This window comes from Trematomus bernacchii, unplaced genomic scaffold (genome assembly GCF_902827165.1).
Source record: "Trematomus bernacchii unplaced genomic scaffold, fTreBer1.1, whole genome shotgun sequence".
In the NCBI taxonomy this organism is placed as follows: Eukaryota; Metazoa; Chordata; class Actinopteri; order Perciformes; family Nototheniidae; genus Trematomus; species Trematomus bernacchii.
Window position 1 is genome coordinate 5,126,114 of NW_022987608.1, and position 20,944 is coordinate 5,147,057.

Genomic DNA, 20,944 nt, shown 5'->3' on the forward strand with positions numbered 1-20,944 from the left:
CGACATTCCTTCCAATTTAATGGCCGCTGTAGTATGTCCTGTTTTGACAAGGAATGAATTTGGGCCCCAATACTCCCCACAATTTCCTTCCATTGGATGACTTATGGCACGGTCGTTGAAGCATATAAGGGGTTTACTTCCAAAAATGTAAGGGTGTACGTTTTGGGGTTGAAACATTACCTGAAGCTCATCAGTCATCTCTATATTGTGAAGCAATCATCAACATGTGGTAAATTAGTTTTTATAACGGCCTTAATGTTTTTTTCAAATAATTATAAACATCACAGGCCTTAAATCCATTCCACTGTTGTTTGAGCTTTAAGTCCAGAAACAGGTGGAAATATAGAGAAAAATCATGTTTATTCATTGTTCATGTAGTGTGTCCATCTGTTGTTTTTCATTTTTCCTTGTTTGACCCTGGATGAATGTTGTTGTCAGCTTAGCTTAGATGTCTTGTTTGTGTCTTCATCCCTGTTTTCTACAATTCAGTTCCCAAAATATGAATAATAACTATGTATGGTACATAAACATAGAGGACACGTGGCTAGGAAAGGTCAATGTAAAATTAATGGATTCATGATTACACCTAGACAGCTGATAAAACTTGGAGACTGCAAGTAATCAGATGTATTTAAACTAAAGCAGCTATAATCAGTATTTTCATAACAATGGATCTAATGACTATGCGTAAATTGTTAAGGGGGTTAGTCATAGTGACCAACCCAAAGAAGGAAAACCATTAGTGCCGTTTCCCTCGGCCCTTTGGACCTCTATGGATTTGTAGCTTTAATGTTTTGGCTTCACTCTCACTGCTCTTAAAGTATAATTCTCAGTTAAGCAGTTATTCATCAAGATATTTCTCAAAACAGAGCAACATTTGCATTCATTTGAAGTCTTCCTTAAGCTCTGCTCGACGTGCTGGCAAAAAACGTCACTATGTTTATTTCCTGTTGAGAGCTTGTTCCGTTACCCGAAATAGGCGCTCTGTGGTGTTTTGTTGTAAACAAATAAAATGTATGTTTACATGCTGTTTACCCTGAAGGTACTGAATGAATCAGTCATGCCTAAAAATGTGTTTAAAGTTTGCACTTTTTCATTATCTTTGGCAAAACCATTTTTTAAAGTATTTTAAAACCAACCATTTATAACATTCATGTTACCAGATGACAACTACACGTAAAATAAGTGTATCTCTTACATAAACTCACTCATTGCTACTCAACTGATTACTTTTCAATCTGGAAACGTTCCTAAAGTGCTATGATGTCACTCGTGAACGTCTACATTGGGTTTTCCCTTTAACAAAACAAGCACAGCCCTGATAAGACCTCCACCTATCTCCCCCTCCATCTACCTTCTCTACGGCCCACTGACTGCACTCCTGATGGGAGGAAGACAAACAGTTTGACCGCCGACCTTGCGGTGCTCCAATGCCTTTGAAGTGGACCAGTAATCCGCCTGGAGGTGGATAGGATTTTAACAACAGTGGACATTAGAGAGAGCAGTGATAAAAACCACTCCCTCCTTTTATGGAATGACCTAGATGAGAAAATACCCTCCCTCGGGGCTAATAACATGATGAAAAGGTGGTTTAATGAGAAACGTCACAGAGGACTGACCATCAGTTACCTATGGCATTTGAGGTCTTGCATACTGGATTGTCCACATTTTTGGACTTATTTCAGATGTATTATGTATGTATTTCAAGATTAGCTTCCAAAATCTTACTTAAAAATGTGGAAATAGAGATGTCATAATGTTTTGCCATTAAATAGATGTTGCCAGTCAGTGGTCTAGTAACCAGTTAATTATTTACTATAACATTGAGCAGTTGGACGCACAGTTGACTTGCAACTGATTAGATGTTACCAGTCAGTAAAGATGTCCTCATATCACCTGTTCTTTCTTTATGTTCAATGCAGTTGTGTCACGCATGAAGGCCATACTGTTCTGTACAGTAAGCAGGAATGTGTACTGCACATGGGTCTCTGTGTACATGAGGGTAAAAAAACAAAACGAAGACCTAGGGCCTTAATAATGTGTGCCACATCGTTTCCTTGCTCCCCCAGCTTGTGATCTGGAAATTGATTTCATCACCCATATCTTGAAGGCTTGTCTGAGGAGTAACATGAGACGATGCACAGTGTATCCTTGTTTTCAGCACCCAACTTCAAAAGAACATTTGGAAAGACATTTATATTTTTTATATCTAATAACCCTTATGTAATTTCTAAAATGTTAGCTAACAGTTACCTATTTACACATCTAGAAGCAACATTAACTTTTCTTTTGGAGTCTTGTTTCTATCTAAAAAAAAAAAAGGATTAGCAAGCTAGTCGCTGACGTGCATACCCTTTTTTTGATTTTGTATATATCTTATGAATCTTATACAGTTATACTTTCTAACATGTTAGCTTGCACATATATATTAACACACCAAGAAGCAATAGTAGCTTTCTTGTGGAGTCGCGTTTCTTTCAAAATATTAATTTTGCTTTTAGTTGTTTTGGTCTCCACTAACTCCTGAAGAAATGAAAGTATTTGGTTCTTTGGCTGCTTAATGCTCCACCGTGATCAATAGCCAGTTGCTAACGTTGTCTGTACAGTCAGTTTATCAGAGCTTTCTAAACAGCTAACCGTTGCTGCGGCTGGAAACACAGTTGATAAGAACCTTGAGAGAGAAGCAAAACAGTGAAGTCGAGAGCCATAAAACCATGATAATTCTCTGTGGGTTTGTCACAACAAGCAAACACTTTCACTTGAACTTGATTTATTGCTAGTATGGAAATATACATTAGTGAAGATTTAAAGGGGACCTATCATGCAAAATGCACTTTTGTACGTCTTTTCTACATGAATATGTGTCCCCGGTGTTCCAGGGAACTCACCAAGTGTCAGAACACACAACCCTCTCTATTTTCCTCCATACCCAAATCTCTAAAAAAGGGGCTGCAACGGATCTGATAAAAACTGATCCAGATTTGAACACTGTCCTGACGTCAGGACGGTGGCGCTACGGCTATTGGGCCAACTCCACCAATCAGGAGGAGACAGCCACGGCCATTGCCGTTCGAAAGCGCTGGAGACGCTGTAGTACATATGCCAGGCCTGTAAGTGGCGCTGTAGTCTGCCACAAAAGCAGCGAAGAAGACTTGGTTACCATGGTTACCCTTCTGTTTATTCTCCGCTGTGGCTTTCTTTCTCCCTCCCCGAGGCAAGCATTTGCTCCCGCTGCTTTAATTCAATGCAATCCCTCCCCGTCGAGGCAAGCACTGTAATTCTCTCCGGTTAGTCCACCAGCAGATGACAAACACCCACCTCTCCGCCTCTTCCAAGGAACGAGGGGACCGTGCGGCAGAGTTTCAGTTTCAGTTTGTTTCGCCGGTCAAGATGTCCGTTAAAGTTTAAATCTTCCGGACAAAATTAGAAAAGTGCCGGTCAAAGGTCTTCTTTGTTATTTATTGAGCTTTAAAACAAATTAATAACGACTCGACGTAATAAAACACGGAGATCTCTTTTTCTCCCCCTCTTCTGACAGCCCAGCAGCTGATCAGAGCACGGCTCACCTCTCCTGCAGGGGGGCGTGGTCAGCAAAATCAGACCCGTAGACAGCAAACAGCACATAGAGCGAAATGAGGCATGGCTAAAATGCATGATCTGTTTGGTATTTTGAAAACAGAAACGTATAAATATACCTTATATAGGTATGGCCCTACAATATATCATTTAAATATAGCATGATAGGTTTCCTTTAAGATGGCTTGTCATTGTTGTCAAACACAATTCAGAAACAGAGGGTTCAGTTAACTAAACATAAACACTTATAAGTCATTTTGTTAGAAGAACAAATGTGATCTAGAGTACAGAGTGTGGTCTGTGGTGTCAGCTTTGTGTAAGTTCTTGTTAGGAAGGGCGTGGCTGCTGTGTAAATCTGAGTGTGTGCTCTGGTAGTGAAAATGATAATGGTGGCCTTATGGTTTTATCAGAGTTCAAAGACGCGTGTAAATGTAAGATTACTGCACAAGGCACAGAATCTACAGTAGTGTGAGATAGCAGAGCTGACCCCGATAACAGCAAAATCAAATTCATGGTTTCCTTGCAGTGGTTTCCTCTTGCTGTAGCGTATGTGTTTGATTTAGAGGCTGCTGCTGCCAAACACACCAGGCCTCCCTCTCTTTCTCTAGTAATGGCAGAAGTTGTGTGTGAAAGCCAAGACATTCTTGCAGTTGTGTGGTGGGATTTCTCTCTTTTTTCGCTGTCTTTTCTTTTTGTTTCTGTGTCTAAGTCCTCTCCATTAATCTCCCTTTTTCTGTGGGCCCAGAGAAAAGCTGTGGTTTCACTATCTTCCCTCTGCTAGCTCTACTTCTTTCTTTCCTTTTCATTTATTCTATCCATTTGTGGGCCAGAGAGAAAGCTGTCAGCACTGTGTGTGTGTGTGTGTGTGTGTGTGTGTATATGTGTGTTTGTGTGTGTGCCCATGGGATGTGACTCAGTGCAACCTAAGACAGCCCCCCTATCATAATGACTGCTCATTACCTACCATGCTCTCATATAAAGATATATTTATCCACCCGGGGACATAACCTCATCGCTCATCTACATAACAATTATGGCTCATTTTATAGGCCTCTTTGGAGCCATAGAAGAGGCTCAGAATTCACTCAGTTGCAGAAATGGCCTGGGTGACAGACAGGTTGGGAAATTAAAAACAGCCACCAGTCATAGTCTGGTTAAATCGTTGCTGTGGCCTGTACGTTTGCTTTGTTGCTCTTTGCTAATTATTTTGAGCCTGATTTGATAATAATATTGAGATGATGTATGTTTTCAGTAAAGTTAATGGGCTTGGAGAACACCAGACAGAGGAAGTCAGAGAGTAGGGATTAAAGAGGCCCTATTATGCTTTTTGGAGTTTTCTCTTTCCTGTATTGTGTTTATTTATGTTTTTGTGCATGTAAATGGTCTGCAAAGGCTAAAATCCCAAAGTTCCCTCCAGAGGGAGTTTCTCTCCCACACACTCCCCCCACCCCCGTATTAAAGATTGGACTCCTTTGTTTACTTTCGTACATGATAGGCTCTGTTTTGAATGGAAAATCGCTTAGAGATGAGTCGGAAATGTCCCTACCGATAGCCTACCAAGTAAGTCTTCCTCTAGATACAAAAAAACACAAGTCTCGCTGTGCCAACTTTGGACACAGATAACCCAAGACAGTTCTTCCAAAAAGCGGGAAGAACAAATATAATTTAAAGGATTATAAAACAACATCAGCTTTAATTTTGAATCAGCTTTAAAACACTGCTCAGGCTACGATTACAAATAATCAATTGCAATCAATTGTAAATGTCAATTACATTGTTGTACATATAATTTTCAGGACATTTCGTTGGTACTGATAAGTACACAAGCTGGGTTCTGCAGAAGGGTGCTGTTTGAACCTTGGTAGCTGAAGAAACAATAAACAGAGGTGTAATAAATTGCATAATAAGTCAACACGTGATACTGTGATACAGAATGTGTGTACAAGGGCATTGAAAGACAGTATGGCTAGTTTCAGTTCTAACATAACAGAGCCTAAAATAACTTTGTAAATACAAAAATGCCAACTTTATCAGAGAAAAAGATTGCTGCTATTTAACTCGGCAAAAAGAGCATGCAGTCAAATTGTTCGTCCATCTGTCAGTTGCTTGTGCACAGTAGACTGCCATTTGTGCCAGTGCACTTGAAGCGAACCCAAAGTACATTTGCTTACGTGTGACCCTAGAGCTTAATTACAGTTAATGATCGACCAATACAGCCACATTAAAGCTTATCACAACCTAAATGCATCATCATCAATCATAAAAATAGGAGGCTTTTGGATCATGGCCATATGCACACAGGTGTGTATTGTTGATCTCACTGTGGACTGTGCAGACAGATGGTTTATGTCCACACATGATGAACATGCTGATTTGCTCCCTCTATGATAGTGTTATTAGACCATAACATTCTTGCTGAAAACATCTGTTTTTCAAAGCTTCTTTCTTCAAGGAACCAGTAAATAAAATGTCTCTGAAGTTCTATAGGTACCTCTTTTGATGTGTTCAAATATTTGAAATGAGTGAAATATACTTTGTTTATTTGTGAGAAAAGGAACTCGGTTCAGTGGTTTTTCTTTCAACGGTGATGGATGTGACATTTGGCTTGTGGTTTAGTAGAGACAGACATCGTCTTCTGTTAGAACTCGCCGTTTCCTCCTCTTTCTCACTCTCTTATTTGCTTCACAGTGCAGAGCGTGGGTGCAGGTTGTCATTTGATCGATGCCAAAATTCATCAAGTGTCCTCTTTGCATGTGTTGCGTGGTTCAGAACTGTTAGTCTCTAACTACAAACCAGATAAAAGAGCTGCTTCAAGAGTGAAAGTGTGTGGGATGTATACTGTTGCTTTAGGCTGTGAGTGTGTGTGTGCATGAGAAAGTGCATGGTAAATGTGTGGGCCATAAGTGACCCTGATACCACAGAGCGTGCAGACGTCTGTCTCTGTATTTCTAACACCTATAGAAAACTTCAACATACAAATAATTTGTATATTGCAAGGTCGCCAGTTGCTCTGCTTTAACTACACTTGTCGCAAGTTATTACCTGCAATAGCCATGCCTACTATATTATCAGATAACGTTTTATGAAAACCCATATGACTCCCACATTTCACCTCGTGCTGAGGTTAATTATACATCAAGAGAATAGCCTTTAATATCTATTTTCAACTTAGCACACCAGTCACATACACTAATGCTCGTCTTGAGTTTCCAGCAAAAATGCTGACACAAATCCACAGCAGCATGAAGCTGTAGATAAGGGGTTTAAACATCTGTAAATCATCTCTCCGGGTAAACTGACACAGCCAGGATAAATGTGGGCAGTGAAAGTGAACGGGATGCGCTTCCCTCTCGCTGAACTGGACTCCAACAGCGGTTGTGGTTTCTCTGGAGAGCTCCCAGGCCTGAGTGAGGGTTATGTTTGTGCATATGTAACTAAAACTTAAACTGAAGGTTGGACAGTATTCTTGGGTGATTTTACTGTTCAAGGGAGGAAGAAAGATTTCCAAAGAAAAAGACTATCATCAACGTGATGTTTGAAATATGGTCCACGGCCCATTTGGTGAAGGGTTTCATCTATTCTGCAAAATATCTCAACAACTACAGCAAGGATTGGCACACAATTGGAAATATATTCTAGCTCCACCATGAGGTTCACATTTGTGCATTTAAATGAAACCAACAATTGGATGGATTCCAGTGGAATTTTGAACTCACATTTATTTAATAACTTTGGTAATTGCTGACATTTCTAATATCACGACCATCAGTTAAAAAATTCAATTGTGTTCAATATTTTGGTTTATAAACAAATACTTTGTGCTTATTATAGCAACAATAGCTAGCATGTTTACATCAACATATTAACAAGTAGTAGTAAGTAGTGGAAATTGTCACATTGGTGTCACTCATTGTATTTAGGACTACTGTCTTAAAGCCTACATTCGCTATGTTGGTTTTTGACTGTTTCATTTATATTTTTGGAACCAGAAGAGGTTGGAACCAAGTATAACCAAACGCTGAACAACATAAATTCAACCAATCGTTGAGTTGGTTGGGGTGGTAGTGTTACAAAAACAGGGTAATGAAGTTCCCCAAAAAGAAAACAGATGAGGCAAATTCAAAAATGTTTCATTTTCCAAGTTCCAGCTGTTCCTGAGAGTTCATGGCCTTCTCCCAATAGAGGTTTCAGTAGATTTGTCAGTCAGCTAGGGTCATGCAATTTTATCCACAGTCAAAACACACACTCTAGTGTCAACTGCAGGGCAAGTTGGTCTTCTCTAAAGAGGTCAACTCTCTGGGGTGAGCAAATGACTAGCCAGCAGCAACATCCCCCCACTCTGAAACCACATCCTTTCACCTATAGCCGGCCCTCGCAGAAAGACCCCTATGTGTTTTGCATGTATAGACACAAAGAGGAACAAAAACATAAAGGGCAAAGTGTACGAGGCGGTGTCATGGTTGACCACAGCATCTCGTTTTGCTTATTCACACTTTCTCAATCACATGAGCCTCGACATTCAGCACATCTGCTCTAATATCCAGCCTCAGATATCACCCTTATACCACCTAGGCAGAAGCCATGATGACGGTTGCATGCTAATTGCCTCTCTATACGTATAAGCAGTGCCATACATTAAGCAATGCAGCACAGCCAAGTAATTATGACATCTAACCTATCTGTGTGTCCCATCAACAGCAGTGTGTTCCAGGAAAACGGAGGGGTAAAGATAACACACAAGGCTATGGTTATGGTCAGCTTGGCCTAGCCAAAGAGTCTGAATGTGTATGCAGTAGGAGGAAGTTCTTCATGGGAGACTTAAAATGACCTTAAACAAGATGCTCAAACCTTTAAGTGCCATTGTGTGATTATTGTGTGACTGGAGAATGTCTGGAAGCTCGACATGTGTTAACTTTTGTGATCCCTCAGTCTTGGAAATCAATAAGCCAAGTCAATAAGCCACTGGGGACAATCTGATATATTTCTGAGGTTCCGGTGAAAGCATCTGATATCTCGTCCAAGATGTCCTGTTCCTCCAATTAAATGTTGTCTACAGTCCAATTAGTTTGGGATGCGAAACTAAAGTTGGAGTTGAGAAGCGATGTCTGGGACCAGATTGTCTCACAAGTAGCAAGTTTACAACCTCATTTATAGTAATAAGAACGTTTAGTAATTAGCAATTGTTAGCACACAAACAGGCTAAACTTGGAGTACTAACTTTAAGTGTCAAATCTGTGAAAGTTGTTGAACACAACAACATGGAGGGGTTTCAAATTAATTTCTACTAGAAACTGAATAGCATTGGCTAGAAAATATAATAAAAAATGAATATACATTTTGTTAGATTTTCACAATATACTGATATGAACCTATATGCTTTGGACTTGGCCAATGGTTGGTATAGGAATATGAAACATAAGAGATCTGAATTGACTTGGTCAAAACACGAAAAACGTGTAGGATTAAGTGGTTTTTTTAAACTCTAAGGATGAAGAATTAACTATTTGGAGAAAACTGAATTTAGACTTCATATGTCCTGATATCTGACTTTTAGAAGACACATCACATTGGTTGCCCGAATTGTGAGCCTCCCTTACACCCTCAATGAAAGAGAACATCTCCCTGCAGCCTTCAGGCAGGGATTCAGCGTTTTAACATTTGCCCCCTCGGAGGGTCGCGACCCAAACTCACCCAATCACAGCGCCAATCACACACATTAGTAGTTGGCTTTACCCTCAGCCTGACCTGTGACTTCTGATACTTCCTGTAGCAACACGTCTGTCCTCAGGTCAAACATTACTCACCGCACCCCCCCCCCCCCCCCAAAAAAGAAATCCAGTTTAGGGGTCAACTGTTCAGAGTTCATCCACGGCCAGATTTCATTTTTGCAATTTTTACGCAAGTGGTTAATATGTAGTTGAGGTTGTACACGATATTGCCGGGCATCCACTCTGAAATGTATGATAGCCTGTCAAATACAACATTTTCTTACTAGATACGTGCATGCAAACAGGAGACTTCACCATCAGTGCATTCCTAGAAGCAACGGTATAGGTGGAGGCATTTAAAAAAAAACTGTTTTTACGGCCTCAGCACACACACACAAATTCAAATACACACTTGGAAGTATTGTTGTGGCTGTCTGAGGCTTGCGTGCCATCCCCCAGCTGCCTGAAACCTTGATGTATACGGGGAAAATATATAGCCCCGGGTTATTAGCTATAGCACGAGGCAGCTGATTGTTGCCTTATTTAAGTTGTTCTTCCTCCCTCCTTTCAGACACACATGTCATTGAACCTTCAGGGCCAGATGAAAGAAATCAAAGGCATGTGACCCACAAAGGGGATGGGAGAGAGGCTGTGAAGGGGTGTTCATGTGTGTGCAGGTCTTCAAACTCAAGAGAATGGGAAGGGTATTTCTGACAACGAACCCCTTCTCTCTGGCCCGTACAAAAATGGCAGCCTCTTGGCTATGACACCTCTCAATAAAAAAATGCATTTGTGTTTGTGCATGTGGGCATCAAACCTCATCTGTAAAGGTCCTGTGAGTACTTGTACTCGGTTTTTATATATAACTAAAAGAATGAAAAACTGAAGTTAATTAATAAAGGGCCTTCTTCTTCAAAATTAATAGAAGGTGGACTAAAATCCAATAAGTAGTTGTGTCTTATTTATTCAGTTTAGTCATGCTATCTTGTTGGGATTTGGGGCCACTGGGTCCCATGACATGAGGGGTATTAAACCTAGGAGAGATTTTAAATAAAAAAACTCCTGAATTTGCATAGAGAAGATAGCAGGCCTGCACCGTGTTGGTGACCCCTACTGCAAGGCAAACTGAACTCTCCAGTGCCGCAGGCCTGCCAGCATCTGAGGCCACACAGCCAGGCTGCATGAGTCACACAGTGCCGGGTGAAAACCAAAATGTGTAAAAACGTCCCATTGGCAGATTAGTTTGTTTACATCCTGCACTGGACGTGATTTGGCCGGGCTGCAGCGAGACACAGCCAAAAAGCCTGTCTTCTCTTTCCTCCCTTTAACTCGATCCTTCAATGCCTCTTTCCTCCTTTTACCGTTTTCCCTCCCTCTTTTCTCTCAACTATCTCCACTTCATCTCTCGCTGGCCCACCGCTGCCAAGAGCACATGACCATGAGGCGGAGTGAAGCGGAAAGATAAATCAGGCCTGCCCCAGTAACACATTTAAATGAAGTAAGAAAAAAGAAATCAAACAAATGTATAACAACACCAAACAGATGGGGAAGTTGTATTTCCAGAATAAAACAAGACATTCTTAAAAACAAAAAGGAGAAAAAATAAAAGTCCCCCTCAATGGAGTTTGCCAAGCTATGAGCTCATACTTTGTAGATCTCTGCTGAATATCTATTCATAGCGTCAGCTCCAAGATGTCAGACTTTTATGAGCCATTTCTCCTCTCGTTATCTGCAGCAACATTTAAGTGCCTGCTAATTTACGTCTGGAAATGTGTGTTTTGACTTGGAAGCATACTCAGGATGGCTTAAAGTGAACCGGTGTGTATGGGGACTGATTAAACTCTTCATACTTCTTGGATTGCAGAAGAGACTGGTAAAGGTCGACATGTGTCTGCGGCTTTGTGTGGGTGTCATTTTCACACCAACCCAAAGCATAATGATGAACAGGGTCAGACTGGGGTAACGTGAACACTAAGAAACACAGAGACACCCACGTCATCTGTGAGCCGTGGTTTTGAGGTCATGCTTGGCACATCTCTCTGAAAGTGGTGATTTCATAACGACATCATGGCATATGAGCTACTGCCTCTCTTCCTGCACCACCTTAGGGTCAAAGGTGAAACAAGTTTTCACTAAAAAGGTTTCTGCCTCTCTAAATCAAGAGCTGCATTCGACTACTGTTGGCGAGACACCTAAACCTATGCAGTGTTTTCGCTTGAGGCGAAATTACTCAAATGGGTGCGACTACACGTTTGATGTGAGCTGACAGCACTAAACAAAGAATGTGATTCCCCCTATTAAAGAGTCTGCACACACAGGTGATATGAGCTCTGATCAGGAAGATGTCAATCATGTGTGCACAGGCGAAGTCTCGTCAGGATAACTGAGGTTTCAATTAGTTCCACATCTGGAGAATACACGTCTTTTGTTTTCATATATTTTCAACACCTGTTTTTTTATAACGATAATCATATACAATTTAAAGAAGTGTGATGTGTTTGTACAGTTAAGTTGTGGGGAGTCACTGGGTCATATGCTATTGGAGGTATTGACAAAATATAGGGATTTCAATACAAAACTCCTGAATTTGCATGGCTGCTGTATGTTTGTATGACATAGATACAAATCTAATTAAAGAGGTGAAGAAATGTGGTCAAATGATAAAGAAGATATTGAGTAATACAATATTTTTTTATACATTTTTTAATATTTTAAATATATTCCCATAAATGGAAAAAACACACTAATCCAACCCTTCATATATAAAAAGAGGCGTGTCCTACTTGTCCGGGACTTACTGTGAATTAACAACAAACATCAGCTAAATGCTACGAGTCAGTCAAACATGAGTAACTTTTCAAGAAAACATGCCAGTAGTTTTTTCTATAATCTAACTGGCAGACAAACAAGCCAACAAACAAAACAAATCAAAAACATAAGAAGAAAACCATCTCCGTACACAAAAGAGTTTTAACACCATAACAACAAAAATCTCAAATTACATGATGTAATGTTTTACTGGCTGACCATCCTATTTGGGCTCCTTGTTAATAAAAAAAGCACGGTGTTCTTAATTGTTTGCCGATGAACTCAGAATTTGTATTGACCAACAGTCAAATGACAACAGACAATTTCACCCAAAAAGGGGCATGGCCATGGCGTAGAAGGAAAGTCCCAGGATGGGTTGATCTTATGTATACAAAGCATTTCCACCCATCTAGACGAAAATGCAATACTTACCAAAACAAAGACAGCAGCACTTTAAAACAGCCCCATTTTAGGGGGTCTAAAACCCCAGAGTAGTGTGGATGCCAGGCGTGAATATGGCTAAAGTTATGCATTTTAACCAAACGTATTATTGTGGATGTAGCTTCACTGTAGTGTGCTAATGCTGCCTAAGCTTGTTAAACAATAAATCATGTGAAAGAAGATTACCACACAGGTAGGCCACCTCCAGTGATGTGTAGCTTATTATGCAACTGACATAGCTTCCAATTATAATGACTGTTGCATGAAGGAGGGGTTACATTTGATCAACATTTGTATGTATTTCAAGAAGTTGGATAATATGCTCAGAGATTTACATGACAGGATAGATACCACTGTAATGTCATAGGTACATTTAAAGTAAGGACATTAGCTAAGCTTAGCATGAGGACAGGGGAAATATTGAATACACCAAGATCTGCCAACCAACACCTCTAAAGTTGACTTAATAACTCTGTTTAGTGTAAGAACAACATGATGTAAAAACTTACAGAATTACATGCTCGTCTGTTCCTTGGCGGGGGGAAGTGACGTCCTAGACCCCTCAGTGTCACTATGAGTACGCCTGGCAACGGTCAGAGACACCAGAAAGTCGCTGTGCCTGGCCAAGAAGAAAAGCATTTTTTTCTCAAAATGGTGAATATTATATTAGTCTTAGAGTAATATACAAAACTCGGACAGCGTGTCATGACAAAATGATGATGCCAAGTAGGCTATGCCATAATGTACAGGGACAGGGGCCAATACAAAATGCTCTGCTCTTCCATGCATGTTGCTTAACACATTTGGAGAATGATTGAATTAAAATGTTAAATACGAAAACTATATCCGGTGGAAATTGGCGTTGTGTGTATTGACAGATATTAGTGCTTCCAATAATCCGATATCAGTTATGTCAGGTGCTTTATAAAAGACTAATAATGATATGTTCCTGCTAAATTTGATAAAAGTATTCAGAAAGACACACAAACAGGATTGCAGTGGAAGTTAAACGCAACAAAAATTATGGCTTTTCTTTGTTTCTTTGAGTAACACATATTTGCACTTTTTAACACATCATAATGTCAACACTGTCATTTTTTCATTATGACATGTCTTATGTTCAAAAGTAGCAAACACAAGTGTGACAAAAGGGAACACCCGTGTGACAGAAGTGTTGCAATCCTCTGCAAAAGTTTAGAAAAAGGCCATGAGCTCACTTGTAATTACTGCAGTCACAGCCAGTATGAGGTATTATACTGTAGGAATAGCTCTCTCTCTCTCGCTCTGTATTTGACTCCTACACGCTGGTATCAACAGGAAAGAGTCAGCCAATGAAACTAATTGGGTGGTGTGTGTTTTATGAAAAGAACAGCCTGTACTGTCCCGAGGTTCCCTCCCCCCGCTCTCTGACTGGCTGGCTCCTAAGTGGTCTGCTTTTTTTCTCTTTGCTGTGATTGGATCAAGGGAATGTCAATAACTCCAAACTTTTTTTTCCTCCCTCCTTTCCTTAGGACTAACCCTTGTTGTTTTCAACTTTAGAGGCAGAGCTGGGCTGAGAGGATCCAGCACAGTCACAGCCTGCACTCTGGCGCTGTGCTGTGTTGTATTCCAACCACACACACTAGATTTTATTATACTAAATGGCAGTAGTAACTTCATAGGAAGTAGAGTCACTATTGGCAAATTATTGGAAATGCTTTGGTAGTTACAGTAGGGACCTGCAGGAAAAAAAGCTTACAACTGGATTATTGTTTTAAAGAATTACCATTATAGGTTATTTATTTAAGGTTATACTGTTGATAATGTATGCAATGTCATTCATCATACCAGACTGAAGAACTAATTAAACCTCTTTAGTGTTTGTATAGACTTTATGACTATGATCAGTTTGCCAGTTTATGTGGGCGGGTTACTTTAAACCTGAAGTGTGTGTTAAGAGTGGATTAGGAGTGTGCTTTGCAATCAAAAAGAGTAAGCATGTGTATGATTTCAGAGACGTAACAGAAACACACAGGGTATAAAATCGATTATTAGGCTCAGTTTTGCAACAATTTATTTATCTTACAAACAATAATGAAAATAGATATTTACAAAAAATGTATTTTCAGGAAGCTATACACGTACACCAACAATAAAAAGCTCGACATAAATAAGTTAGTAGGATTTTTTCAGTGTTTTGAAAAAAAAAGAAGCAATAAAGCACACAGGTACACTTCAAAGTTTTACTCCAAATAAGACAGTTGTTTTTCTGCCTTCAAAAAAAGTATAGAAATTAATAAAAGTGCAATTACATGTTCCACATGAATTTCACACCACAAATAACAAATCTTTGATTCACATATTTGCATAATAAGTAGCCCAGTGTTTTAAACATATTGTATCTATGTTAACCTGGACTACACCTCTTATTATAAGGGGCGGATTACGTGACATAAAAGCCACTAAAATATGAACTCATCTAATTAAAAAATGTTTTTAAATTCTTAGGATTATTAGCAAATACTGTTTAAATTTGGTTGGATATTGCTCAGCAGTTGAACCCCCCTCCCTTACCCCCAGAACAAAAGGCACAAACGTTGGCAAAAAAAAGAAATACAAATGGGGGAAATAAGGACACCATATTTGTATGTAAACTTTATGTCATGGCTGTTCCCAGTTTAGATGGACCCTCAACTTACAGTGTGGCCATCTGGGCCTTCACAAAAAAAGATATACAACACTGGGACAGATAAAGCCATAGAAAAAGTGAAGACATTTTGTTTACACACAACCCTGACTTCTTTTCGAATCTGCATTTTTTAACTTACATCAATTACCTGAATAATAATAATAAAATATGACCAACTTAACAAAATAATAATATTTCTCTGTTGGAAATTGCACTGCAACTTCCCGAGTCAAATTCACACAAATACATTTAACAAAAGGTATGAAAAGCATAGTATGCTTTCTTTATGTGCTACATCTGAAACATAGGTAGTAGATTTAAAAAAAAAAAGAAAAATGAGCAAAAATCCATTTGCACACTGCTACATTGTCTGCTTCTTCTGAGGCCATTTAAATTGAAATGTGTGCCAAAACTTGATAGTGTACATATTCAGTGCTTGTGCAGCCTCTCCTCCTCCCTTCTTTAGGAAAAGGCCGCGTTTTATTTTCACCCTCATCTGTCAGATGATGACTAGGCTACAGTGTTCCATCAGCAACAGGTCTCCCCGCTCTGTGGGAAATAAAGAGGAAACAAGCTGTTGGATGGTGCAATTAAAAAAGCAGTTGCTCGTGCTTAGAAACCTCACACACACACACACTGACACACACACACACACAGGTTAAACAGTCATAACACGATGGGGTTGTGGAAGATAACAGGAAAAAACAATATGTTGGTTTAAAGAGCTGATGACGTGTAAAGTGCAGGATATACACGTGTGCTTGCCGAAGCTAAACAAGTGTACAGAAGCTATATTTGCGTCCAGAATTTTAAGCAAAATCCTATATATTATGCTACATTTGAATGGCTTAATAACATTGCAACAAAAAAAATATATATATAGTGATTTCTAACCTGGCACTGTTTTTCACTTGGCCTCCGTTCTAACCTCCGTGCTGGGTCTCTCCTCCGAGGCTTTCACCGCCTGACTTCCTGCACTGTCCGACTGGTCTTCATCATCCTCTTCATCGGTATGCGACCTTTTACCAGGAAACTCGCTGGAGCAGGAACCTGGCAGGGAAAACAAGTGGTCAGGGTTTTAAAGCTTCACGTTTAAAAAGGCACCTGACATCTTCGACAGGAGGTATAAACTACTAGATTTAAATGCTTTATAGTAGCTACAGTGTAGATATGGCATTACAAATCTTAAGTGTCAGGGTCCTCCAAAAATGCACCATATAGGCCTATCAGACCTAAAACCATTAAAAAAAAAAAATCTTGCAAGAAACAGAGTAAAAATAAAATGGTGCAAGATTATGTTTGCTACTATGTAATCAATACGTGCGAGCTCTATCCCACTTTATATGACTTTAACAGAGTAATTCTCAGTCTGCCCCCCCCCCCCCTTTAAACTCACTTCAGTTAACCCTACGCTTCATGCCTCTGCATTGCAGCACAGTGAGAAATACACAGCAGCCTTTAAAATACGTGAAGAATAATCACCTGAAGCTCCTGAACGCCTCTTCCTCGAACCGAGTGTGTCCGGTTGATCCGACCTCCCTTCGGCTCCCTCCTGGTGGTTGTGTCCGGGCAGGTCTTCCTCTCGCTGGGGTCTCGTGTGAGGCTGCCGGGTGTAAAACTCCGGTGCGTCGCGGTCCTCCTCCCAGTCGAAATTGCGCGGGGAGAGCGGTCTGTCGTTGACGGGGTCGAAATTATACGTCTCCGTAAAACGCTGCACTTCTTCCTGTGCAAAAGACTGAAAATGCCTCTGTAGCTCCTCTGGGTCCGGTGTGCCAAAAAGGTTTCTGCGCACCGAGGGTCTCGCGTTTTCCGGCTGCCGCGCATCCACCCTCTCCAATGTGGGGCTCTCGGTAGAAAGGCGAACATCTGACATTTTGTTGCACATATAGACAATGTGGGGAAGTAAAAAAAAAAAACCCTTTCAAACTTCTATTTCCAAGTAGTATTCCTTTCAAATGCAAAGTCACGGGGATGCTGCGTGCATACTCCGCGCGTATCATCCAAAACGCGTCCGCGCAAAAAAAAAGAAGGAATTAAGCTTCTCCAAAGGGGGCAGGGGCGTTTTAAGAGAGCCACTCCTGTCAAGTCCGTAGTAAGGCTGATGAAAACAACAAGTCAAGTCATAACAGCCAACATGGCGTTAGAGGGAGCTACGAGTGAAGAAGAAAAGTTGACATCAAGGACTATTTAAATAGAGAAGGCGATTCATTGGTCTGCGCACTAGGACCGCCCATTGAGCTCTTAAAGTCGAACAGAGGGAAACAACAACACAGGGCTGGATTGGATTAACTCTACACACGACACGAAAATGGCCCAATTAACCTGTTTGATTAGTTAAATACACAGAGAGCAAAGGGAACAAAGGCTATGGTTATAATAGAGTGCGAAATCCTGCTTTATCTTTCCATTAGTACTCCATTTATCACAGCTGCCTCAGGATAGACATTAACTGAACACATACAGGACAGATATATAATTTGTTGTCATTATCTCATCTCATGTCATTTGTATCTATATGTCCGTGCAATGTGAGATGTCCTGAATAAAACAAAATGTATATAACACTGTGAACTGATCTACAGTGGTGTAGCTCCAGGCTATCGCAGGAATAAATCATTAAATGCTGGTACTAGTGCTGACAGATATCACCGCATGATCTGATTTTGTGTCACATAAATTGTTTAGGCACACTTGATTCAATCACTGTAATCCATTCAGAAACAGCTTCGAGGCTATTTAAGCACAATGAGACACTTAAATTACGTTTTTCTGCAGGAAAAAAAAAGCAAAAATAAGCCACAAATCTGCCTCCCAGGCATCCGATGACATCAGCTCTGGAGCAGAAAGCCTGCCATCATCGTTGGCACGGTGCCTATCGCTGTCAGACTTTGCCACTGGTGCCACAGAGGAGTTTTGTGTGCTTCACTGGTTGCAATTGCTTGTGTGTGCTTGGAATTTAAACACTGACAAAACAGAGTATGGTGCAGCTTTAAAAAGAAGAAAAAAATATCATGAAATTCACCACCATTTCCCCGTGGTTGGTTCTCAGTTTACAGATTCCTAAAAATTTACATTTGTGTTCATGCAAGACTTAAGTTATCAAATTCATTATCTGTACGCCCCAGAGCTGCATAGGAACCCTGTAGTAATTGATTGAATGCATCTGCAGTAGTAAGCACTCCTTGTGCCCAGGAGTTCACGATGTCCCAATCTAAACTCAACAGTGAATGTCGCTCTGCATTCCTCTTCAGCATTCGCCAGTAAAAAAACACTGGGCCTGCCTTAAAGGCCATGCTGTTTCAATTAGCCTTTTCGAAAACGTCCAGCATCTCGTGATAAATACGGCAAGGCCATCTGCTGTATCGATGTTATCGCCAGGATCACACTTAATCCATAATATATTTATGCTGCTGCAAAACTGTGTTGTACAGAGTGATCCCTTAGATGAAAACAGATTAAACGGCAAGTGAGAACAAAGGGTGTGTTTTGGAAATGATGGAACTGTTTATCACAGCTTAATGTAGCAGAGTGGGATGACGCAACCGCAGCAGGTTATGTCACTGAAACGAACATTAGTTACATATTAATTATGATCTACAATGTAACAGTCACGAAACGGAGAAAGAAAGGTCACTGTACGTACTGTTTTTATAGTAGTAGAAGTAGTAGTAGAGATAAGACAGGAAAACATTTTCGACTCCATGGAAGTCAACAGTGCACTCTTTGTGGATGCAGAGATGCACTCGTAAAGATGCGTCATGTCCACACACTAAATAGATAGTTAGTCGTTTAAATGTTGCCACATGTTCCTGAAGTCAAAAAAATGTCTTCTCTTGATAAAAAGGGGGCATTAAAACATTACAAAACAGGCATAATTCATCAAGTTCAAGAGGAAATTGTACACAAATTAATATATTTCCTACATCGCAAGAGCAGACATGAATCTGTTTTTAAAACTGCACAGAAACTAGTCTTTGGAAATGCTATTACTTCTTTTGAGTCGTATAATTAAAATAATAGTGTTAAACAGTTTGTAATGAGTGTAAGGTAGCAATATATTAAACTTTTCATGCAGAAAAGTTTACGCCACTGCAGGGCAACTATGCACAACCAGTACATGTCATCAGATTTTTGAACTAGGAGTCATTTTTAATAGCCTGCAAACCAGCGGGGCTGATTTCTGATTTGGAGTCTGCAACCACAATCCATCAGGGGTCCGGCAAACCTAGTCACACCCAATGCTTGCTTCTATAAAACCCTCTAGAAACTAATAAACAAATAAGCCCCTGAAGGCTAATACAGCAGCCTAACTTTACTGGACACAAGCATAGACTAGTATTTTTCTAATGTGAGGTGTTCATTTTCCATCAAATAAAAAGCTTAACCTCAATAAACTACAGGATGTTTTGATTGTTCATATGGTGTGTATGCAGTTGAAGGTTTTTTCTTGTTCTTGTAAAGCACCGTGGCACATTTGGGACCCTTAAATTCTTCTATTGGTGAGCATGTTATGGACCTGTAGTCCGATGTCAGGAGACAGCAGCCTTGGAGCTCTGCTTCTTCTTGGCCAGCTCGGCCTGGATCTGATGAGGGAACTGCTCCAATTGTTTGTTCACACACTGCATGCAGAACCTCTTGGTGTAGAAAAGACTGCAGTCCTGAGCAGAGAGAGAGCACAGTCCAACATCAGTGCTCCATTTTCAGATAAGCACTGGATATGTTCTTTTTTTTAAAGATGGATTACTTGATTTTAAATGCACAAGTCATACATCTAACACAGCATGGCACATAATTGCAATGGCATCTGAAGAAAACATCCAAAACACATTTTTCAAATCCAGACTGGACATTCAGTTCTGACTGATAAGCACCTTCATTCATAACTTTGTTTTCATTTAATCAGCAGATAATCAATTGAAATCCTGAATTACACCACTAAATATTGAAGCTGTAGCTAAACAGATCAAAGTAATCCAATTTAAATACATCTTACCGATCCAACACAGACACACAGGCTACACATGCTGCAGGTAGACCCCAACACAAGAAACTTCTCCTTGTCCGGACTGAAGGGGTCCTGGGTCACAAAACACTCCTCAAGCAACCTGTTGGACGACAGAAATGCAGATATAAGTTGATGTACACCTTCATTTAGATACGCAGATGTGTTTTAATGGACATAATGTGTCATAAATGTAACGTTTGAATCGCTTTAGGGTTACTTTCGATGCTACGTTAGCCGTGGTTATGCTATTACGTAGCTAACAACATTAGCACAACATTTTTGCCTTTTTTTGGTCCACTTACACAATGGCTCTGGTGTTTGGTGGTTTCTGGCCGTAGTAAGTAAAAGGGCTACTTAAACCACACAACTGGCAAGTAAATGTTTTTTGACGTGGCTCGCTTGTTTGCTCCATCTTTTCTAAGCAGAGGGAGCAGAAACGGCTACTTCCTGCTTCTTCTTTCGAGCAGCCATGTTGTTACGTTAGGTTTTGGCGCCACCTAACGGTCGGGTGGTATACTTTTCAGTGTTGTTACAAAGGAATAAACGAATTAATATTAATATATTGTGTGTATAGAACATATTAGCATTTAGTGAACCAGGCAAAAATAAATAGTGTTGACAGCAGTTAGTTTAACGTGTAATTAAAGGGAAAGCACAGGTCTAATTAATACATGAATGGCGTAGCCTACTGGGAGACTTCCATGATACAAAGCTATCATTACAATTATATATATATAT

The 20,944-nt window shown here is 40.1% G+C and overlaps 2 protein-coding genes and 1 long non-coding RNA gene across 3 annotated transcripts in view; all 3 read right to left on the reverse strand.

Annotated features, from left to right (window-relative positions):
• LOC117483301 overlaps positions 1 to 13,826 on the reverse strand; it is a 65,363-nt gene extending 51,537 nt beyond the window's left edge. The window contains exons 1-2 of the long non-coding RNA XR_004555970.1: positions 13,751 to 13,826; positions 13,043 to 13,152 (exon numbers count right to left, since the gene is read on the reverse strand). This is a non-coding gene — a long non-coding RNA (uncharacterized LOC117483301). The remainder of the gene's footprint in view (positions 1 to 13,042; positions 13,153 to 13,750) is intronic.
• A 730-nt stretch (positions 13,827 to 14,556) lies between these two features.
• On the reverse strand, positions 14,557 to 17,372 carry LOC117483302 (cyclin-dependent kinase inhibitor 1B-like). The gene is made up of 3 exons (XM_034131576.1): positions 16,684 to 17,372; positions 16,096 to 16,251; positions 14,557 to 15,750 (listed from the first exon to the last, which is right to left on the reverse strand). Exons 1-2 carry the CDS (start codon positions 17,084 to 17,086, stop codon positions 16,109 to 16,111), a joined length of 546 nt encoding a protein of 181 aa, XP_033987467.1. The 5' UTR covers positions 17,087 to 17,372; the 3' UTR covers positions 14,557 to 15,750; positions 16,096 to 16,108.
• Positions 17,373 to 18,831: 1,459 nt separating this feature from the next.
• On the reverse strand, positions 18,832 to 20,672 carry cdpf1 (cysteine rich DPF motif domain containing 1). The gene is made up of 3 exons (XM_034131577.1): positions 20,509 to 20,672; positions 20,195 to 20,306; positions 18,832 to 19,859 (listed from the first exon to the last, which is right to left on the reverse strand). The coding sequence occupies exons 1-3, from the start codon at positions 20,616 to 20,618 to the stop codon at positions 19,731 to 19,733; spliced, it is 351 nt and encodes a 116-aa protein (XP_033987468.1). The 5' UTR covers positions 20,619 to 20,672; the 3' UTR covers positions 18,832 to 19,730.
• Positions 20,673 to 20,944: the final 272 nt, after the last annotated feature.

Bases quoted from the DNA above. Each gene is read 5' to 3' on its own strand.
- LOC117483302 (XM_034131576.1), bottom strand. From the start codon at position 17,086: ATGTGCAACAAAATGTCAGATGTTCGCCTTTCTACCGAGAGCCCCACA. The intron at 16,252-16,683 runs GTGATTATTCTT...TTTCCCTGCCAG, and splicing joins GAGGCGTTCAGGAGCTTCAG to GTTCCTGCTCCAGCGAGTTT.
- cdpf1 (XM_034131577.1), bottom strand. From the start codon at position 20,618: ATGGAGCAAACAAGCGAGCCACGTCAAAAAACATTTACTTGCCAGTTG. The intron at 20,307-20,508 runs GTAAGTGGACCA...GTCGTCCAACAG, and splicing joins CCAAACACCAGAGCCATTGT to GTTGCTTGAGGAGTGTTTTG. The intron at 19,860-20,194 runs GTAAGATGTATT...CTCTCTGCTCAG, and splicing joins TGTGTGTCTGTGTTGGATCG to GACTGCAGTCTTTTCTACAC.